Source organism: Monodelphis domestica, chromosome 4 (assembly GCF_027887165.1).
Source record: "Monodelphis domestica isolate mMonDom1 chromosome 4, mMonDom1.pri, whole genome shotgun sequence".
Classification (NCBI taxonomy): Eukaryota; Metazoa; Chordata; class Mammalia; order Didelphimorphia; family Didelphidae; genus Monodelphis; species Monodelphis domestica.
Window position 1 is genome coordinate 447,299,139 of NC_077230.1, and position 18,039 is coordinate 447,317,177.

The 18,039-nt window shown below is 43.9% G+C and overlaps 1 protein-coding gene across 1 annotated transcript; it reads right to left on the minus strand.

Annotated features, from left to right (window-relative positions):
* Positions 1 to 1,158: 1,158 nt before the first annotated feature.
* On the minus strand, positions 1,159 to 16,256 carry LOC100618962 (zinc finger protein 420-like). The gene is made up of 5 exons (XM_007492591.3): positions 16,050 to 16,256; positions 13,456 to 13,550; positions 9,185 to 9,311; positions 6,691 to 6,786; positions 1,159 to 5,305 (listed from the first exon to the last, which is right to left on the minus strand). The coding sequence occupies exons 1-5, from the start codon at positions 16,135 to 16,137 to the stop codon at positions 3,333 to 3,335; spliced, it is 2,379 nt and encodes a 792-aa protein (XP_007492653.2). The 5' UTR covers positions 16,138 to 16,256; the 3' UTR covers positions 1,159 to 3,332.
* Between the last annotated feature and the right edge of the window lie 1,783 nt (positions 16,257 to 18,039).

Consider the following 18,039-nt stretch of genomic DNA (forward strand, 5'->3'; position numbering starts at 1 on the left):
AACAACCTCCAGGAAGTGATGCAGAGCGAAAGAAGCAGAACCAGGAAATCATTATACACAGAGACTGATACACTGTGGTACAATCGAAGATAATGGACTGCTCCATAAGGGTCAATGCAATGTCCCTGCACAATCTGCAGGGATCTAAAAAACACTATCCATAAGCAGAGAATAAACTGTGGGAGTAAAAACACTGAAGAAAAGCAACTGCTTGACTACAGGGGTGGAGGGGATATGACTGAGGAGAGCTTCTAAATGAACACTCTAATGCAAATACCAACAACACAGAAATGGGTTTGAATCAAGAACACATGTGATACCCAGTGGAATCATGCGTTGGCTATGGGAAAGGTGGGAGGGTGGGGGGGAAGGAAAAGAAAATGATCTTTGTTTCCAATGAATAATGTTTGGAAATGACCAAATAAAATAATGTTTTAAAAAAAGTTTTAAAAATCAAAAATATATAACTTATAATCATTGACACACTGTGTCAGCTAAGAAAGGTAGAATACAAAGATTTCTCACCAAAAATTAGACCTTTTTCCTTTTCAAACTTGGCCATGATCCACTAACAATTTTTTATAAAGAACAGTAGCACAGCATGTAATGCACATTCATGAAGTATCAAAATCCCCAAAGTTATAATAGCCCATTTAATGACAATAGCAAACAAACCCACTATCATATTTTACATGAATCTGTTATATGACATTTAAAAACCTATGAATTGATGGATATTTGTCACAATTTTTTATAGATTTAGCAAATCTTTCAATGTTGGCAAACATATTTTTATTTTAAATTCTATTACTGCCATCACTAAAAAAATGTGGCAGAGGAGTCTAGAAAAAAACCAAACCTCTATACTGTTGATATTGGGTCTAAAAATGTCACCAAGAGTCTAGGTCATTCTGGTGGAAGGGTAGAGTAAGCTAAAGAGTTACAAATGGGAGATGCTCCCTCTCAGGAGCTGTCCAGGGGCACCACACCCTCGGAACAACTTCCCAGCTCCTTTGGTATGAGACTGTTATGTACCATCCATTCACATTCTTACAAATGCAGAGGTGGGAATTATAATAGTGCTTCACTTCAGCTACTAAAATGGACTCTTTAACTCTTGTTACAAATAACTCAGAGGCAAAAAAAAAATGATCAGAGTTGTTGAAAAAAATGTTTTTTAATCATGTCTAAAGACTCAAAATAAATTTGAGATATTTAGCTCATTAAATTTTCCAAAGGTTGTTATACAATTGTAACTAGTTTTGGTGAAGTCCATCCTTCATCTATGTGACAATTAACAAAGCCAAAATGGAAGAAAAGCTGTTTTTTTTCAAATGGGCTTAGTCAATAATATTTGTTTCAGTATAGTTATAGGGGAAAGGTAATGGAATATTGGAATATAACAGTAGTTAAAACACAGTAGATTGAATGTAACAGAATAGTATTAAATACATTAATATATGAACTTAAAACCACAAAATTAAATCTTAAACAAAACAATCAGCAAAATACAATAAAATACAGAGACTTTCATAAAACAATGGAGTCTGAAAAAGGCTTAAAATCTTCACCTCCAGTCTCTTTAAACTTCCTTTCTCTATCCGTTCAGATTCCTTTTATCAGAGTTCTGGTATTTCCCATAGCAAGGGAGAACATGGGTTTGAGGAATCTCAAACTGGATGAATCTTAGAGACTGGACAGGCCCAAATGGCAAAGGGTTGTAGGGAGATGAATTTCTCAGGCAAGATAAGTGAAAGGATCAATGTACCCATGAATGGTAGAAAACATCCTAAAACTGGAAGCTGTTTGAAATAGGCAAGGTACTGCTCTGTCATAGAGTATGTCATGCTTGCAATTTTACTTCCTGTTTGGAAGAGTAAACTTAGGAAACTTCTTTCCTTCCCCTCACCCCCAGGTCCCCTGCCATGTGTAGGCTAATTATTGCCTAAGGAAAGCCCACCCCAATTTTTACCAACTGTCCTGAGAGCCAAGGACTCCTAGCTTCTTTGTGGCAGCAATCAGCAACTCAGCAGAATCAACAGCAGTCAGGGCCAGGGCTGGGGTTGGGGCTTGTTGTAGTGAAAATTTCACCTTTTAAGATTGTTATATTAAAACTGTGGCCGCCAAGGAATTTACTTATGAAATTCCTAAAATGAAATACTCAAGTCAGGATGGAATTTATTGTGGGTTTAATCACAATGGGAGTAAGAAAAAGGAGAGGGAGAAAAGGAGAGAGGAGAAAAGGGAAAGGGTTTTACTCAACCTCTAGCAGGGAGCCAGAGGGAGTTTAGGCCCAAAGGGCCAAGGTAGAGAAGGAAACAGTCCTTGACTCACGTGACTGATCTGAAGGGAAGCTGTCTGCGGGCCTCCACCTTGCTCAAGCTTCTAGCACGAACTCCCGTCTAGACCTCTCTACAGGAAGTGAGCGAATTCCAGAGGCTGCTTTCTCCGTCACTTCCTGTGCCTCACAAGTGCCAATGGTGGCTCAAGCTTGGCTTAGGACAGCCCAGGTGGGCAGTTAGTTATTTCTGATTTGTCCTCAACTAGCACATGCCCGTGTAGTGTGGGTGTGCACAATTTTTGGGTGCTAGACCAAGATGGAGATTTTTAAAATTCACAGGCTGGGGAAGGAGCAAGAGCAAGCCGTATCAGCAACACCAGAGGCAACAGCAAGGAACTAAGGAACTGAGAGAAGCATCTTATCTCTTCTCCAAAAAGAGTCTCAAACTAAAAATAGCTGGGCCCATAAGGAGGATAACCTAGCAAAAAGTAGGAAAAGAAGAAAAAAAAACATCAGGAACAGGGCGGAAGCTCCAGTAGAGTTTGGAGTTGGGGGGGGGGGGGGGGGGTTAGAAGAAACATGGCTTAAAATTTTATCTAGGCTATCTTTAAAAAAAAGAATTTTTTCTCCAACTTCTAGTTACCAAAAATGTAAAAATTAAAATTAAATCTCAATAATAAAAATACGATATTTTTGAAGATTGATTAATGATCATTAGAAACCAAGGAATAAAGAGGATACAAAATAAAGACCACGTGCCCATGGCTGATTAGCCCATTTAAAATCTCCACTCTTACCACCACAACCATGCTTGCTGCAAGCCAAAGAGGCTGGGACCCTCCGCATCACTGCCTAATATCCCTTGTCTACAGGAAGTACGTAATGACAGGAAGTTGGTGGGCTCCCAGGAAATGTAGTTCTTTTTTAGGGTAACAAATTTTCAATTATACACAACATTCATTCCATGTGTAGTGCATAAATTCTCTGGTATTCTTAGAATGTTCCTTCAGGCTAAAGGTTTTCCCCAGATTGCAATATTTCATTGGGTTTTTCAACAGTGTGTTTTCTTGTGTGTAGTAAAGTTTTGCCTCTGCCTGAACATCTTTCCACATTCATCACATTCAAAGGGCTTCTCTCCAGTATGAATTCTCTGATGTTGCTTAAAGTTTCCACTCCGGTTGAAAGCTTTACCACATTCACTACACTGAAAAGGTTTCTCTCCAGTATGAATTCTCTGATGCTTTGTCAGATCTCCTCTCTGAATGAAAGCTTTCCCACATTCACTACATACATAAGATTTCTCTCCAGTATGAATTCTTTGATGTTGATTAAGGCGGTAATTGTTGCTGAAGGTTTTCCCACATTCATTACACCGGAAAGGTTTCTCTCCAATATGAATTCTCTGATGGTCAATAAAGGATGCAATGCTGTTGAAGACCTCCCTGCACTCATTACATTCACGGGGTTTTTCTTTAGGATGAAGAATTCTCTGATGATTAATAAAGAATTTCTTTATGCTAAAATTTCTCCCACATTCATTACATCTAAAAGGTTTCTCTCGTGAATGAATTCCTTGATGTTCAGAAAGGTATTTTTTCCTACTGAAAGCTTTCCCACATTCATTACATTTATAGGGTTTCTCTTGAGAATGAATTTCCTGATGTTCAGTCAAGTATTTTCTCTGACTGAAGGCTTTCCCACATTCATGACACTGAAAAGGTTTCTCTCCCGTATGAATTCTCCTATGTTTATTAAGATCTCCCCTCTGGCTAAAAGCTTTCTCACATTCATGACACTGAAAGGGTTTCTCTCCAGTATGAATCCTCTGGTGTTGCACAAGAGATGAGCTGTGCCTGAAGTCTTTATCACATTCATCACATTTATAAGGTTTTCCTCGAGCATGATTTCTCTGATGCTCACTGAGGCGGGAACTATTACTGAAGGCTTGCCCACATTTCTTACATACATAAGGCTTCTCTCGAGAATGGATACTTTGATGCCGAGTGAGTTGGTGATTGTCACTGAAGGCTTTGCCACATTCATTACATTCAAAAGGCTTCTCCCCATTGTGGAGTCTTTTATGTTTGTTAAGGTACTCCTGCTGGCTGAAGGCTTTTCCACATTCATTACATAGATACGGTTTCACTCGAGTATGAATGCTTTGATGTCGGGTCAGGTGGTAACTATTGCTGAAAGTTTTTGCACATTCATTACATTCGAAGGGTCTCTCTCCAGTGTGGATTCGCTCATGTTGCTTAAGGTATCCCCTTTGGCTAAAAGCCTTTCTACACACATTACATTCAAAAGGCTTCTCACCAGTATGAATCCTTTGGTGTAGAATAAGGGAGGAATTGTTGCCAAAGGCTTTCTGGCATTGATTACACTCAAAAGGTTTCAGTCCAGTATGAATTATCTTATGTGTATTCAGGTTTCCTTTCTGGCTAAAAGCTTTCCCACATTCATTACATTTGTAGGGTTTCTCTCCAGTATGAATTCTCTGATGTACAGTAAGGCATGAATTGTTGCTGAAGACTTTCCCACATTCATTACATTTATGAGGTTTCTCTCCTGAATGTGTTCTATGGTATTGAATAAGGTCTGAATGGTAACTGAAGGGCTTCTTACACTTATTATACTTAGAAAATGTCTTCCCTAAGGAGAGTTTACAATGTTTACTTAGTCCTGAAAACTGTTCAAAGCTTTTTTCAATTGTATATTTATGAAGACTTTTTCTTACTGGATCGGTCTGTTGTGGAAGAACTGACACTAGGTTGAATTTTCCTCCAAATTCACGAACACTTAACTCATCCAAAGGTTTTCTGTGAGTCCCTGTTGACCGACAATGCTGTCTCTCTGTACTGCCCTTTGGTCCGGCCAACCTGACATCACAATCCCAAGTTTCTTCTAACTTGAGATGCCAAGGATCATCCTTTGTGAATTTCTTCCTAGTAGACTCTCTCATAGAAATACTCTTCTCTGGAATTAACTTCTTGGTTTCATAGCTTATGTTTTGAGTAAAGGAAACTGGGAAAAAAAAGAGGGGAAATGACAAGAAATCAGTGATTCTGTGCTCAGAAAAAGAGAAGTTATTTTATAAGACCAAGATTCTATCCTTATGAAAGAGAATGATGTTTGTTCCAAAACAACCTTCTGCATGAGTTCTTTCCTGGTCCCTTTAGCTAGCACCCAGCAAGGTTATCTTGTGCCTTTTTGGTGGGGGGCATAAGCCTGTTTGTGTGAATGTGATCTCCTCCCTCAGAATGTAAGCTCCTTGAGGGCAAAACCTGTTTTACCTTTGTCTTTGTAACCACAGAACCCAGCGCAATGTTTGGCACATATTTGTTATTTGATAAAACTACATGAGGGGTAACGAGGTAGCTCAATGGATAGTGTCCGGCCTAGAGATGAGAGGTTTGGATTCAAATCTGGCCTCTGGTACTTCCTAGCTATGGGACCCTGGGCAAATGACTTAACCCCAGTTGCCTACCCTTACTGCTCTTCCTCCTTGGACTTGATCCTTAGTATTAATTCTAAGACAAAAGGTAAGGGCTTTTTAAAAAAATACACAAAAGAACAGTCACTTTGGAAAAGGTAGAATAGAGATTTTCAAGAGGAAATGGAAGGCAGAAACAGGTAAGAATATAGGAACAGAGTAACTATCCAGGGCTAAATGTACAAGACTCCAGGGGATGGAAAGAATTGATTCATATCATTTTATGTTGATTTTATTTTTATTGTTTTATGATACGATGACATTCAGATCATCAGAGAATCCCTGTGGGCAATCTTTGGAAAATATCTGCATTGAGAGTAATAGGAAACAAGCTAGGGAAACTACAGAGCAGCCTGAAGCCTGAAGCTATCTGTGAGAGAACACTTCTAAAATAGACGTTTTGTGAGCCTTTAGTGGGGAAAAAAGCACGGGTTCAATTGGAACACACTGGCAAAACTAACCTCTTTTGGGAGGATTTCTGAACGGGTAGATGCCAAAAGCAGCCAATATCTAGAATTTAACCAACCACCCGGCAGTGTTTCTTTTTTAAGTCCTTACCTTCCTTCTTAAAATCAATACCACGTATTCCCGTGATTGACACAACACCATGTATTGACATGTACTGACAGAGACGGAATTCTTGCTCAGGCATAGCATGGACCAAGCGGCCTCTGATTCCCTCCTCAGCTCTGAGCTTCCATGACTGTTCGGGTGAACGTTTGAGGGTCTGGGTTGGGGGAAGAAGACCCGCCTCTTTCTCTGAGAATGTGACAAGTGAGATGCCAGGAACGTCCTTGGCCAGTGGCAGAGAAGCGTATGCAAGTGGCCTCAGGCTAAAGCCGTAGCAGCCCTTCTGTCCAGGCTGGGAAGTGTCTGAGCTTTCAGCACTCCGGTTTCCTGGTCCTCCATCACTTACCTGGAAAAGTGCATCGTGGGACATCTGCCTCCAGGAGCCACAGGGCTTCCCCTCTCTCCAGCTGGGAAATCACATCTGGCTGGGACACTGGAAGCCCTGCTCACAAGCAAGAAGAGGTGACACCAGAGGGCCATTTCAGCGCCTTCTCTGAGTCATTTCACAGCTTTCCTTCATCATTGTCTACATTCACTCACATTGTCCCCGCTGTCACTCTGGGAGCTCCCTGAGGGCAGGGAAGTGTCTGGCCCATAGTAGGCACTTCATAAATGCTGCCCAAATTGAATTCTTTCACTTAGGGGAAAGGTGGCAGGCTACACATGCCAGGGGCAGTAGCAAAGGACTTCTGAAGAACGCTCGCCTGAGTTCCTAGGACATATGGAGGATGGATCCCTGGGTGAACTCGGGTTCAAAGAAAACGAACCCATTTTGGCCCACCCCAACCAAGAGAATAGGAGCCTTTCACATCTGTATTCAGATAACCAAGCGATCCATGGACAAAGCACTTATTAATAGCCAGTTGTGCACCAGGCGCCGAATGCAGAAGGCCCCAGGATGCAAGGAGAAAAACGAAACAGGCTCTAGAGGAGGGGACAGCATGTAGATTTATAAGCACATACAAAGAAAATGCAATTGTTATTAAAATAAAATAAGGATAAAACATATTTTTTAAAGTAAATACAAGACACAGTCAGAGAGAGAGGCACTAGTAGCCAGAGAGGGTCAGAAAAGGCACTGGAGCTGACCTTTGAAAGAAACTCTAGAGATTCTAAGGAACAGAGGTGAGCGGGAAGTATATTCCAGGCACACGGGACAAACTGTGCAAAGGCATGGAGGTAGGATATGGAGAATTGTGTGGGAGAATATCCACAGCCCAATTTGCCTGAATCACAGATGGCATGAAGTGGAGGATACTGAGACCTTATGGGAGAAATTTACACTTGGAAATTCAGTTCAACCATTTAAATGTCTACTATGTATGTGCCAGGTATCCCGCTAGGTTCTAGAAATAAAATGACAAAAATTGAAAGGTAGCATCAACATGGCATTCCCTGGCTCTAAGAAATGAGGGGATTTGACCCCTTTAAGAATATCCCTGGGGGGCAGCTAGGTGGCTCAGTAGATGGAGAGCCAGGGCTAGAAATGTGGCCTCAGACACTGCACAAATAACTCAATCCCATTGCCTAGCCTTTACTGCTGTTCTGCCTTGGATATGGCACAGATCAAGATAAGTTAATATAAAATTATAGAAATTACTGTAGAGAGAAATGGGCACTGCCAATGGGAGGGACTGGCAGAGGTTGCTTGTAGCAGGTGAAGCCCCTTTGAAGGAAGCTCCAGATTCTAAGAGGTGGCCACAGATGACATGGAGAGACTTGGAAGCTGGAGGTGGAACGATACGCCCAGGGTACCACTCACCGCCTGGTTTGATTGGCATAGAAAGAGCATATAATGAAATAAATAAGTCTGGAAAAGTGATGGTGGCCCTAATGTGTAGGGCTGACTCTAAAGGCTGGGCTGGGGATTTTGTGTTCTATGCTAAAACCAATAAGGTTTCTGTAAACTGAATCATGTTTTAAGTGCACTACTATGGGAGACAATATGGCGCTGCTGACATACTACTGCTGGGTTTGTACCCCAAAGAAATAATTGGGGAAAATATCTGTACTAAAATATTCATAGCTCCACTCTTTGTGGTGAAAAAAAATTGGAAAACTGGAAAATGAAGGAATGCCCTTTGATTGGGGAATGGCTGAATAAACTGTGGCATATGTTGGTGATGGAATATTATTGTGCGCAAAGGAATAATGAACTGGAGGGATTCCATGTGAACCAAAACGACCTCCAGGAAGTGATACAGAGCGAAAGGAGCAGAACCAGGAGAACATTATACAGAGACTGATACACTGTGGCACAATTGAATGTAATGGACTTCTCTACTAGCAGCAATGCAATGATCCAGGACAATTCTGAGGGATTTATGAGAAAGATGCTCTCCACATCCAGAGAAAGAACTGTGGGAGCGGAAACACAGAAGAAAAACAACTGCCTGATCACACGGGTCGATGGGGATATGATGAGATGTAGACTCTAAACGATCACCCTAGTGCAAATATTAATAACATGGAAATAGGTCTTAATCAATGATAGATTGTGGAATTGTGTGTTGGCTACAGGAGGGGGTAGGAGGAGGGGAGGGAAAGAACATGATTCATGTAACTATGGAAAAATATTCTAAATTAATTAAGTAAAAATTTTCAAGTAAAAATAAATTTATATATATACATATATACCTGGCACTGCTGAACATTTTGAGAAGATCAATCGGTCTGTGTTGTATCTCACAAATCAAATGGAAACTCCTTGAAGCTAGAGTTTTGTTTCTATCTTTGCCTCCCCAACACCTAGCACCTTCCTTGCCCCTAGCAGGGGCTTCAGAACTGTTTCCAATTCTCCAATGATCCAAGGCCCACCCACAAGGGCAAGCTGTCCTTACCAAGGGAGACAAAGTTCTGATAGTTCTCCAGCATCACATCCCTGTACAGATCCTTCTGAGCTGGCTCCAAGTGTCCCCATTCCTCCCGGGTAAAGTCCACAGCCACATCCTGGAATGTCACAGATTCCTGAAAGAGCAAACATTTGGGTAGCACAGCAGATGGAGTGCTTGGTCTGGAGTTTGGAAGACTTGAGTTCAAATCCAGCCTAAGACTTTTCCCTAAAGGTTTAATCGTGTCATCCACATTCTCCACCTCAAACTCCAGTGATCCCCTTCTTGCACTATTTTCTAATTAGATAAATCACTCCATTTCTGACCTCAGGGTTTGGGGGACAGTCAGTCAATGAGCACGTATTAAGCCCTTTTACCAGTTTATGAGGCTGTAGATCATAGATTTGCAGGTGAGGTTTGTTCTACCTCTGGATGTAAATGACTGTGACCTCAAACCACACCCCCTTTCTACCAGGTATCCCCAGTGCCCATCTTCCCTTCTTCCAAGCCAAGGGAAGATCACGGCTCACCAGTGGGGCCGTGGTTGGAGGACCTTCGAGGATTCATAAGATTTTTAGGTAGGTGACAGTGTAGAGTCAGGACTGGAATCTGAGTTGAAACCTGGCCTTGATCGCTTACTATAGAACCCTGGGCAAGTCATTTAACATCCATTTGCCTCACTTTCCTCATCTGTAAAATGGAGACAATAGCACCTACCTGCCAGGATGGCTGTGAGGATCAAATGAGATCATATCTGGGAAAGTGCTTCACCCAGTGCCTGGCACACAGTAAGCATTGCAGAATGTTAGCTATTGTTTTTATTTAAAGGGCAGAGATGGACAGGCCATAAGGAGGATGAAGGGATAAATGGGGATTGGTGGAAGGAACAGGCTATGCTGACCACAGAAAAGAGAAGACTCAAGGAAGGTCTGATTTTGTCTTCCAAGTATCTGAAGGACCATCCCATGGAGACTGACTGCTTGGATCCAAAGGGCAGATCCCCAAGCAACGGGTCAAACTCACAAAGAGGCATTTAAGTCGAGGGCAAAGAAAAGCTTCCTCACCCAGCAGAGCCATCCAAAAATGAAACAGCCTTTCCCAGAAGGTAGTGAGCTCCCCATCCCTGGAGGAGGTCTTCCATCAAGACCCAGTCTGCCATTTGTGTCCTGATTGTTTCTTATCACCAAAGCCCTTGACATTATCAAATGGCTCAGGATTTGAGAGCGATACCTTTGTTTTGTTTTGAATCAGATTCAATGCAATGTTAATGCAAAGTAGATAGAACACTGAGCATGAGAATCAAGAAGACCCGAGTTTGAATCCTGCCTTAGACATTTACTATCTGTGTGACCCAGGGCAAGTTACTTAACCATTCTGACTCAGTTTCCCCATCTGTAAAATCTGCCACACAGGTTTATTGTGAGGATTAAAAGAGATAAGATATGTACACATTTATTACAATAATGTAAGGTTTTAAAAACAATTAGACAATTAAAAACAAGCAATTTATGAATTCATGTCATTTCAATTGTCACATCACACCACGTCAATTCAATTCATTTGTATGGAAAATGAATTCAGTTGCCTTTTAGTATTTTTAAATTTTTACCCGATTGTAATAAAATACAAGTATAATGGCTGGTCCAGATAACTGAGTCTGAAACATACATCCTTTCTGTTCCCAAATGGTAGGCAAGAAGAGTTCAAAGTTACGTGGACTATCAATTACTTGGGATAATTTTTCTGAACAGTTTTCTTCTTCGAGTGGACAGTATTATGGATTCAGGGAATTATTTACTAGAAGCCACAGATGTATCGAAACAAAGTCTATCAATAAATTTTAGCATAAAGAAACAGAAAATAATTTATTGAGGATAAGATTAATAGATTCAATTACATAAATTGAGTAGCTGTCTGATGAAAGGCAGGAAAATTTTTAAATAAAATCAAATGGGAAATTATTCCTTTTGTATATGAATAATAAAAGTTTCATTTTGTAGAATTTATGGGCAATTGATACAAATCTGTCCAGTATCTAATCACAATGGACAAAGGGCCGAAAGGCAACCAGTTGACAAATTAAGAAACTGATCTAGTAATAATAATAACAGCTAGCATTTTTATAAATCATGCTTTCAGGTTTATGGATATTACCTCATCTGAGCCTCACAACTCTAGGAGGTAGGTATGAAAAGAAAATTATTTTATTGACTTTATGTTATTGATCATGAACACATATAATCCTTTAGATATGTAACTGCAATTATAATTTTTAGTCAGACTCAGGTATTATTCTAACTGTGTATAAGATATCAATTATAAGAACAGAATATTAACCGTAGTATTGGAAAGGATATAGTTTGGCATATTCGAATATCAGAGCAACTACGAGCTTCTGCTGGAGGAACAAGAACTTCGGGTCTGTGTGGTTATCTAGGGAAGTCGAAGACCACACCAAAGGAGCTGGGTTCATTGGGAAACACGGTGAGTGGACGGCTGGCCTGATGAGATCATATGAAGACAGCCTTGGCGTGTCCAGGTAGTGTGTGATCCCGTGAAGATTTATGCCAACTCCAGGCTCCCCCGAGCATTATGGTCAAGACAGGTCACTTTGACCTAAGTAGTATGATAGTTCTGGAGGATTAATCAAGCTTTCTTATCCTGACCTTGTGTTGAACTTATGACTTCATATCCAACATTCCAGCCCCTGTTACCAAACACGATTACATGTTTCTTAGCATCCTCTGTACCTTCTGCTGTGTTAATGGCTTATGCTAACCATCTGTCAAAATCGAATAAAACAGACTGTTGGGTGTCTATGTGGGTCTTTGCCATGGGCTGGATGTGGTGAGATCTCCAGCCTTAATTTACCAGAATTAAAGTTTGGACCTTCGGCTCAGAATGATGGCCCAGAGATTTTTTTATCTCTAATAGTTGTTATTATTATCTTCATTTTACAGTTGAGAAAATTGAGGCAGTATTCAAGTACCTTGCCCTGGTTCACCCAGCTTGCAAGTATCTGAGACCAGATTTGAACTCAGGTCTTCTTAATTCCAGAATCAGTGCTCTGTCCACTGAGCCATCTGGCTACAAATATTAAATTGAACTTGAAATTGAAAATTGAAAAATGTTCAGCATCACCAATTACTAAAGGAATAAAAAATTAACCCATGAAGTACTGCTTTACATCAACTAACGTGACAAAAATAAACCAGAATAATCAAAGCTAAGATGAGTGGAGCTGGGAAGAAAGAGTTAAACTTATACACTTTGGGTTGTGTCTGACTCTTCATGATCCTACTTGGGATTTTCTTAGCAGAGATACTGGTGTGAATTTAAGATTTTCTATGCCCTGATTAGTTTTAAAAATCCTAACAAACAGGAATGTTTACACCCCTACTTAAGGATTAAGTGTTGAGGAAGATGGCCTATGACAGACATGTGCTAGCAAGTGACAAATCAGAAACAACTGACAGACCCCCTGGGCTGTCCTAAGTCAAGCTTAACCTACCATTGGTACATGTGAAACACAGGAAGTGATATAAAAAACGGTTTATATATTCACGTCACTTCCTCTGGCCGGCCTCGTTTGGACGTGGCTCTGGCTCTTTCACAGAGACGTGGCTCTGGCTCTTTGTGCTGGGATGAGTTTGGCGTCTTGGCAACTTGGCGTGAGTGTGCTAGGTGAGTGAGTTTAGGCTGATTCTTATTTTTTTCCTTTACCTTTCCAAACACTATCCTCTTAGGACGCCGAGCTAGTTTTTATCTTCTGAGGAGACCTCGTGCCTGAGTTCTCTGAACTCCCCTTGGCTTAGGCTAGGCCGGAGAAATCTTATACCCTTTTCTCTTTCTCTCTTCTTCTTAATTTCTTCTCCCTATTTTAATTAAATCACCATAAAATTCCCAAACTGACTTGAGTATTTTTATTGGGATTGAATTAAATCCCTGGCAACCATCAGTATAATATTAGTCAAAACCCCAAAATTTACCCTTTACACTGGAGTGGTTGGCCATTTCCTTCTCCAGCTCATTTTACAGATGAGGAAACTGAGGCAAATAGGGTAAAGTGACTTGGTCAAGGTCATATAGGTATTAAATATCTGAGGCCAGATTTGAAGTCAGGAAGATAAATCTTCCTAAATCAGATGTTCCCACTTGGGGAACAGAATACAGAGTAGCAAGATTTGGCTTGGACTTGATTGCAAGGTGCCAGCCCAGGACAAAGAAAAGCCTGAGAAGTAAGACAGTCATTTCAGAAGAGGCAAAAAAGCCTAACCAACCTGTGACCCGGCCATCAGGCGTCCAGAAGTCACTCCTTCCACCTCCTCCTTCACTGTTCTCTTCTGGAGAAGGGCAAAGTCTTGAGAAACCAGGGCTGGGGGGGGAAAGAAAGGAGGTAAGAGTCCAGTCCTGCAGGGCAGATCCCAGACTCACCAGGGTGCAGGTCCCCCCACACCAGCTGGCTGGAAGCCCCACAGTCCCTCCAGAGGGAGGCATCATAAAAGCCTCACCAAGCCCAGCCAGATCGCCCCAATGGCTCCTGGGCCCAGCTGGGCAGGTTCCCAGTTCATAGCACTTCCCACTATGACCTGGGGGGTACCCCCCAGGTACAAAGTCTCTGTGCCTCAGTTGCTTCGTGGTTGGGGCGGAGGGGAACACTTGTGATTTCACTCATGTCAGAAGCTCCCACTGAGGATCCTACCTCGAGCAAATACTCAGCCTCTCCCAGTCTAAGAGAGTTGTCTAGGGCACTGAGATATTAAGTGCTTTGTCTAAGGGCACACAGCCTGGGACCTAGCGGGGAGGTCTTCTAGCCTAGGGCCCTGGACCTGATGTGTGTCCTGGGCTCCCTGGGCAGTCGGTCTGCTGCAGCCTGGGCCCTCCTCACACTCGTGTCTCGAGGTGCAGAGGATTACAAAGGACACCAGTTATATTGGAACACAGCCATTAAAAGACTTCGTTCATGCATTCCATGGAAGTGACTTGGTCACGGAAGGACCATGGAAGGTCATGGAAGGACAAGGTCGTGTGGGTAGGAAGCATTAGAGGCAGAATCAGACTTGGGTCTCCTTGACTCTAAGGCCAGCACACTACCCACTGAGCCATCTCCACTGCCTTCACTCACTGAGCCATGGAGGCCTGCTCTTCCCTCTCTTACATCAGAAGAGTAAGAAGAGTGTAGTTCTGTGGGGCCCAGAGGGAGCAGGGACAACAGGATTGCACCTGGACAGAACTGGACTCAGCCTTGGGCCCCCTTGTGGAGAAATGAGATTCAGGACGGGGAGCATGAAAGGGAGGTGGAGAATTCTAAGGTCCCTTCTAGCTCTAAATCTGGGACCCTATGAAAGGAGTTTGAGGCACGGAGAATCAGGAGGGGCATCCTGACATCTGAGCTCCCTATCACCCCCCATGGAGCTGGGGTCTCTCCCCCCTCCCAATTCCAGACCGTCTCACCTATCTCTTCAAGCATCAGGTACCAGGAGGCCTCCGTGGTTGCCCCTCCTCAAGGCCAGCCTTAATGCTGGGCCTTTTTCCAAATCCTTTCTCCCCCCACCCCCAGCCCCTACAATGGGGCCTCTCTCCATCCCCCAAAGCTCCAGGACAGGCTCTTTCTATAGATGTCTACACTGAAGGTCTGGCTACTTTCCAATCCCTCCACCTTTCTGCAGAGCTGGGGCACTACTGGTGCTCTGTGGACTTGCCTTTGGGGGCTGGGGGCCAGAGACAAGGAAATGTCTGCCAGGAGGCCCAGCAAACAGCCCTGAACCCTCAGCAAAGGCTGACAGTCACACATTAGCCCAGGGCCCTGCCCAGAGCCAGTCTGACCCCACTCCCTGCACAGGGGGAGTGTGAGCGTTTTGAGGGCTATTTCTGTCATCCTTGGGATCCCCGCACACAGATGGTAATTCATAAATGTTTGCTGACAAACTGAAGCTGGACACTCAACTAGGCATGAAATCATCTTCCAGGATGGTGCCCTGTTCTTTTACCCAGTACACACACAGAGCCAGAGCTGCAGGGGATACTAGCCCCAGGCTTCTGGGGGTAAGGGGAGAGGAAGGCTGCCCAAAGGTAGAAGGAGAATAAAGGCAGCAGACAGATAGCTAAGCGATACAGTGAACAGTCACTAGATCAGTCAGAAATCCTGCCTAGACACTTCTTTAACTTGGGTCTCTGGGCAAGTTGCTGAACCTCAGTTTTCTAATCTGCAAAGTGGGGATAAGGATAGCAGCTGCCTCCCAGTGTTGCTGAGAACACAAAGGAGATGACACAGAAGGTATATGAACGCTGTTACTGTTAGTATCAGTTCCGGATGGCTCCCTCCTCAGGGCTCCCCGCCCTGGGTCTCTGCCTTCCTTCCAGGCTCAGCTCCCATCGGACCTGAGGGTACGGTATCTCAATAAACACAAACGCATATCCAGATGCTACAGAATATCGGAAGTGCCCAGCGATTGACCTGTTGCCTCCCCTGAGGAGATGCGCAGCCCGAGGGCAACGACTACGTTTTTGCTTCATTTATCCCCGGCTCTGGGCAGAGTCCTGGCACACGCTAAGTGTTTGTTGACCGACTCCCGAAGCCACCTCCGGATCGCACCCACAACCTCCCCAGGGACCTGCTGGCCCCGCCCCGTCCAGCACGCTGAGGCCAGCCTTCAGCTCGGCGGACACAAAGCCCCGGCTCTGGTACCTGGGACAGAGCTCCAAGTCCCTGGTGATGGCCAGACCCCCGGGCTCCCAAGAGAGAGCCACAGGCGGATTCGCTCGCAGAGCGCCCTGCCCTCCCCCAGGGTCTCGGAGCCCCTTCCCTTCCCTCTCACACCCACCCATACACAGCCAATCCCACCCAAGCCCGACGGCAAGCACGCACACTCACACGTGCAGGTCACCGGCCCCGGGTCCCTGCCAGGCTCTTGCCCAGCGGCCTCTGGAACGAAGTCCCCTCCCCCGCCCTGCCCAGTCATGGACACCTGCTCCTGCACGCCTGACCCCCGCTCCTCAGGGCAATGCTTAGGCAGAAGCCCCAGGACCAGGTGAGGGGATCCGAGGGTCGGTCAATTACTTTTCAGGGATTCTGGGAAATGGAGGCGTAGCAGAGAGCACGGCCTGAAGGATTCTGGGAAATGGAGTCCAGAGAACAGTACATATTCCAAATAAGTGTGTAGAAAGAGGAACTGGGGCGGAGCCAGGAACATAGTTTGGGGGAGAAAGGTTCCATTACTTCACCAAATACTGATTAAATGCCTACTACGTGGAAAGCTCCGTATTGAAGACTGAGGAGAATTGGCACTGTCCCTGTGGGCCCGCGGCGGTTTGTCACGTGTTTGCTGATAGGACACCGCCGGCTAAGAAGGGAAACGCGCCTAGATCCGTGACTGGTGAATTCGAGGAGCGGGAGAAAAGCGCTTTGGGACAGTGGAGAGGGCTGATGTGGGGTGTCGGGAAGGGCTTCGTGGGAAAACTAGCTTTTGGGTGGGACTGAAAGGACGCAAAGGAATCCCATCAAAAGGTTAAGGAAGCGACGCCGCCAGAGGAGGACGGGAGGTTCTCTCGGTGGAAGGGAGGCTAAAAAACAATGCCGGCGGTTTTTAAGAGCTTGAAGAAGAAGGAGGGCTGGGATTGTGAAGGGTCTGTCTGAAAGGCCGAGAAAAGAAGGTGGAGCTTTACTCCGTGAGCAACGAGTGGCCACGATCTTTTTTTGAGAAGACGGAGTTGAGAGGCGGCCGGCTGCCGTGGGAAAAGCTCTGACTTGGAGCCCTAAGACCCACGTTTGAATCCCAGCTGCTGCCTTTGTAACCTTCTCACCCTTAAAAGGAACGGTTGGACTAGATGCCATTTCATGTCGCTTCCGACTCTAGTTCTGTGTTCGACTGACGATGGCGTGACTGGTGGATGGATTGGGGGTGGGGGAGGGTTGGAAGAAAGAGATTTGAATTCAAGAAGATGGTCATAAAGATCTGAACTATATCGGATGTTGGGAGCAACTGACAGAAAGAAAGATTAATGCGGAACTATCGTCGCAATGATGGACAAGGCTGAACTCAAGAATAAATTTGATATGTGAAATGAGGGAAAAAAGAAGGCTCAAAGAGTCCCTTAGAGCCATCCTTGGCTTTTCTCTCTCCCTCACCTCTCATGTCCAAGCAGTTACCAGGTCTGGTAAATCCATCCATTCAACAGGAACTCAGGAGCACTTACTATGTTCTCTGTCCCACCTCCGTGCCTTTGCACTAGCTATCCCTTATGCTCCCACCTGACCCTTAACCACTGCCACTCTGAATCCTTTGTTTCTTCCAAAATTTTGCTATAGCAGCACCTTCTACGTGAAGCCTCTCCTAATCACCTTAACTTCTAAACAAATGTCACCACCCTCCTTTAAAAATTATTTGATCAATAATATGGAAATAGGTCTTGATCAGTGACACATGTAAAAAACCCAGTGGAACTGTGGGTCAGCTACCGGAGAGGGTTGGGAGGAGGGCAGGGGAAGAACATGAATCTTATAACCATGAAAAAATGTTCTAAATTAATTAATTCAATAAAAATTTCCAGGATGAGGGAGTTAAAATTTTATTTGGCATTTATTTTGTACATATAATGGGGCATTAGAGATAGGAGTCTATTGGCAGAACAGTGTGACATCTCTTAGTACATATTCATCTGGCATTCGAGGCCAGTTCATCGAAGCATAAGGAGGACAGGTAGGTAGAGAGAGATCCCTTCATTCTCATGTTCCAGAGAAGCACTCTCCCCATACCCACCCAACTTCTAAACACACAAAGATCCTCATACCCATTATGTTGTGTATCAGAGATTCATATTGTACAGTATCAAAAAGACTTTTCATTAGACACTGATCTAGAAGC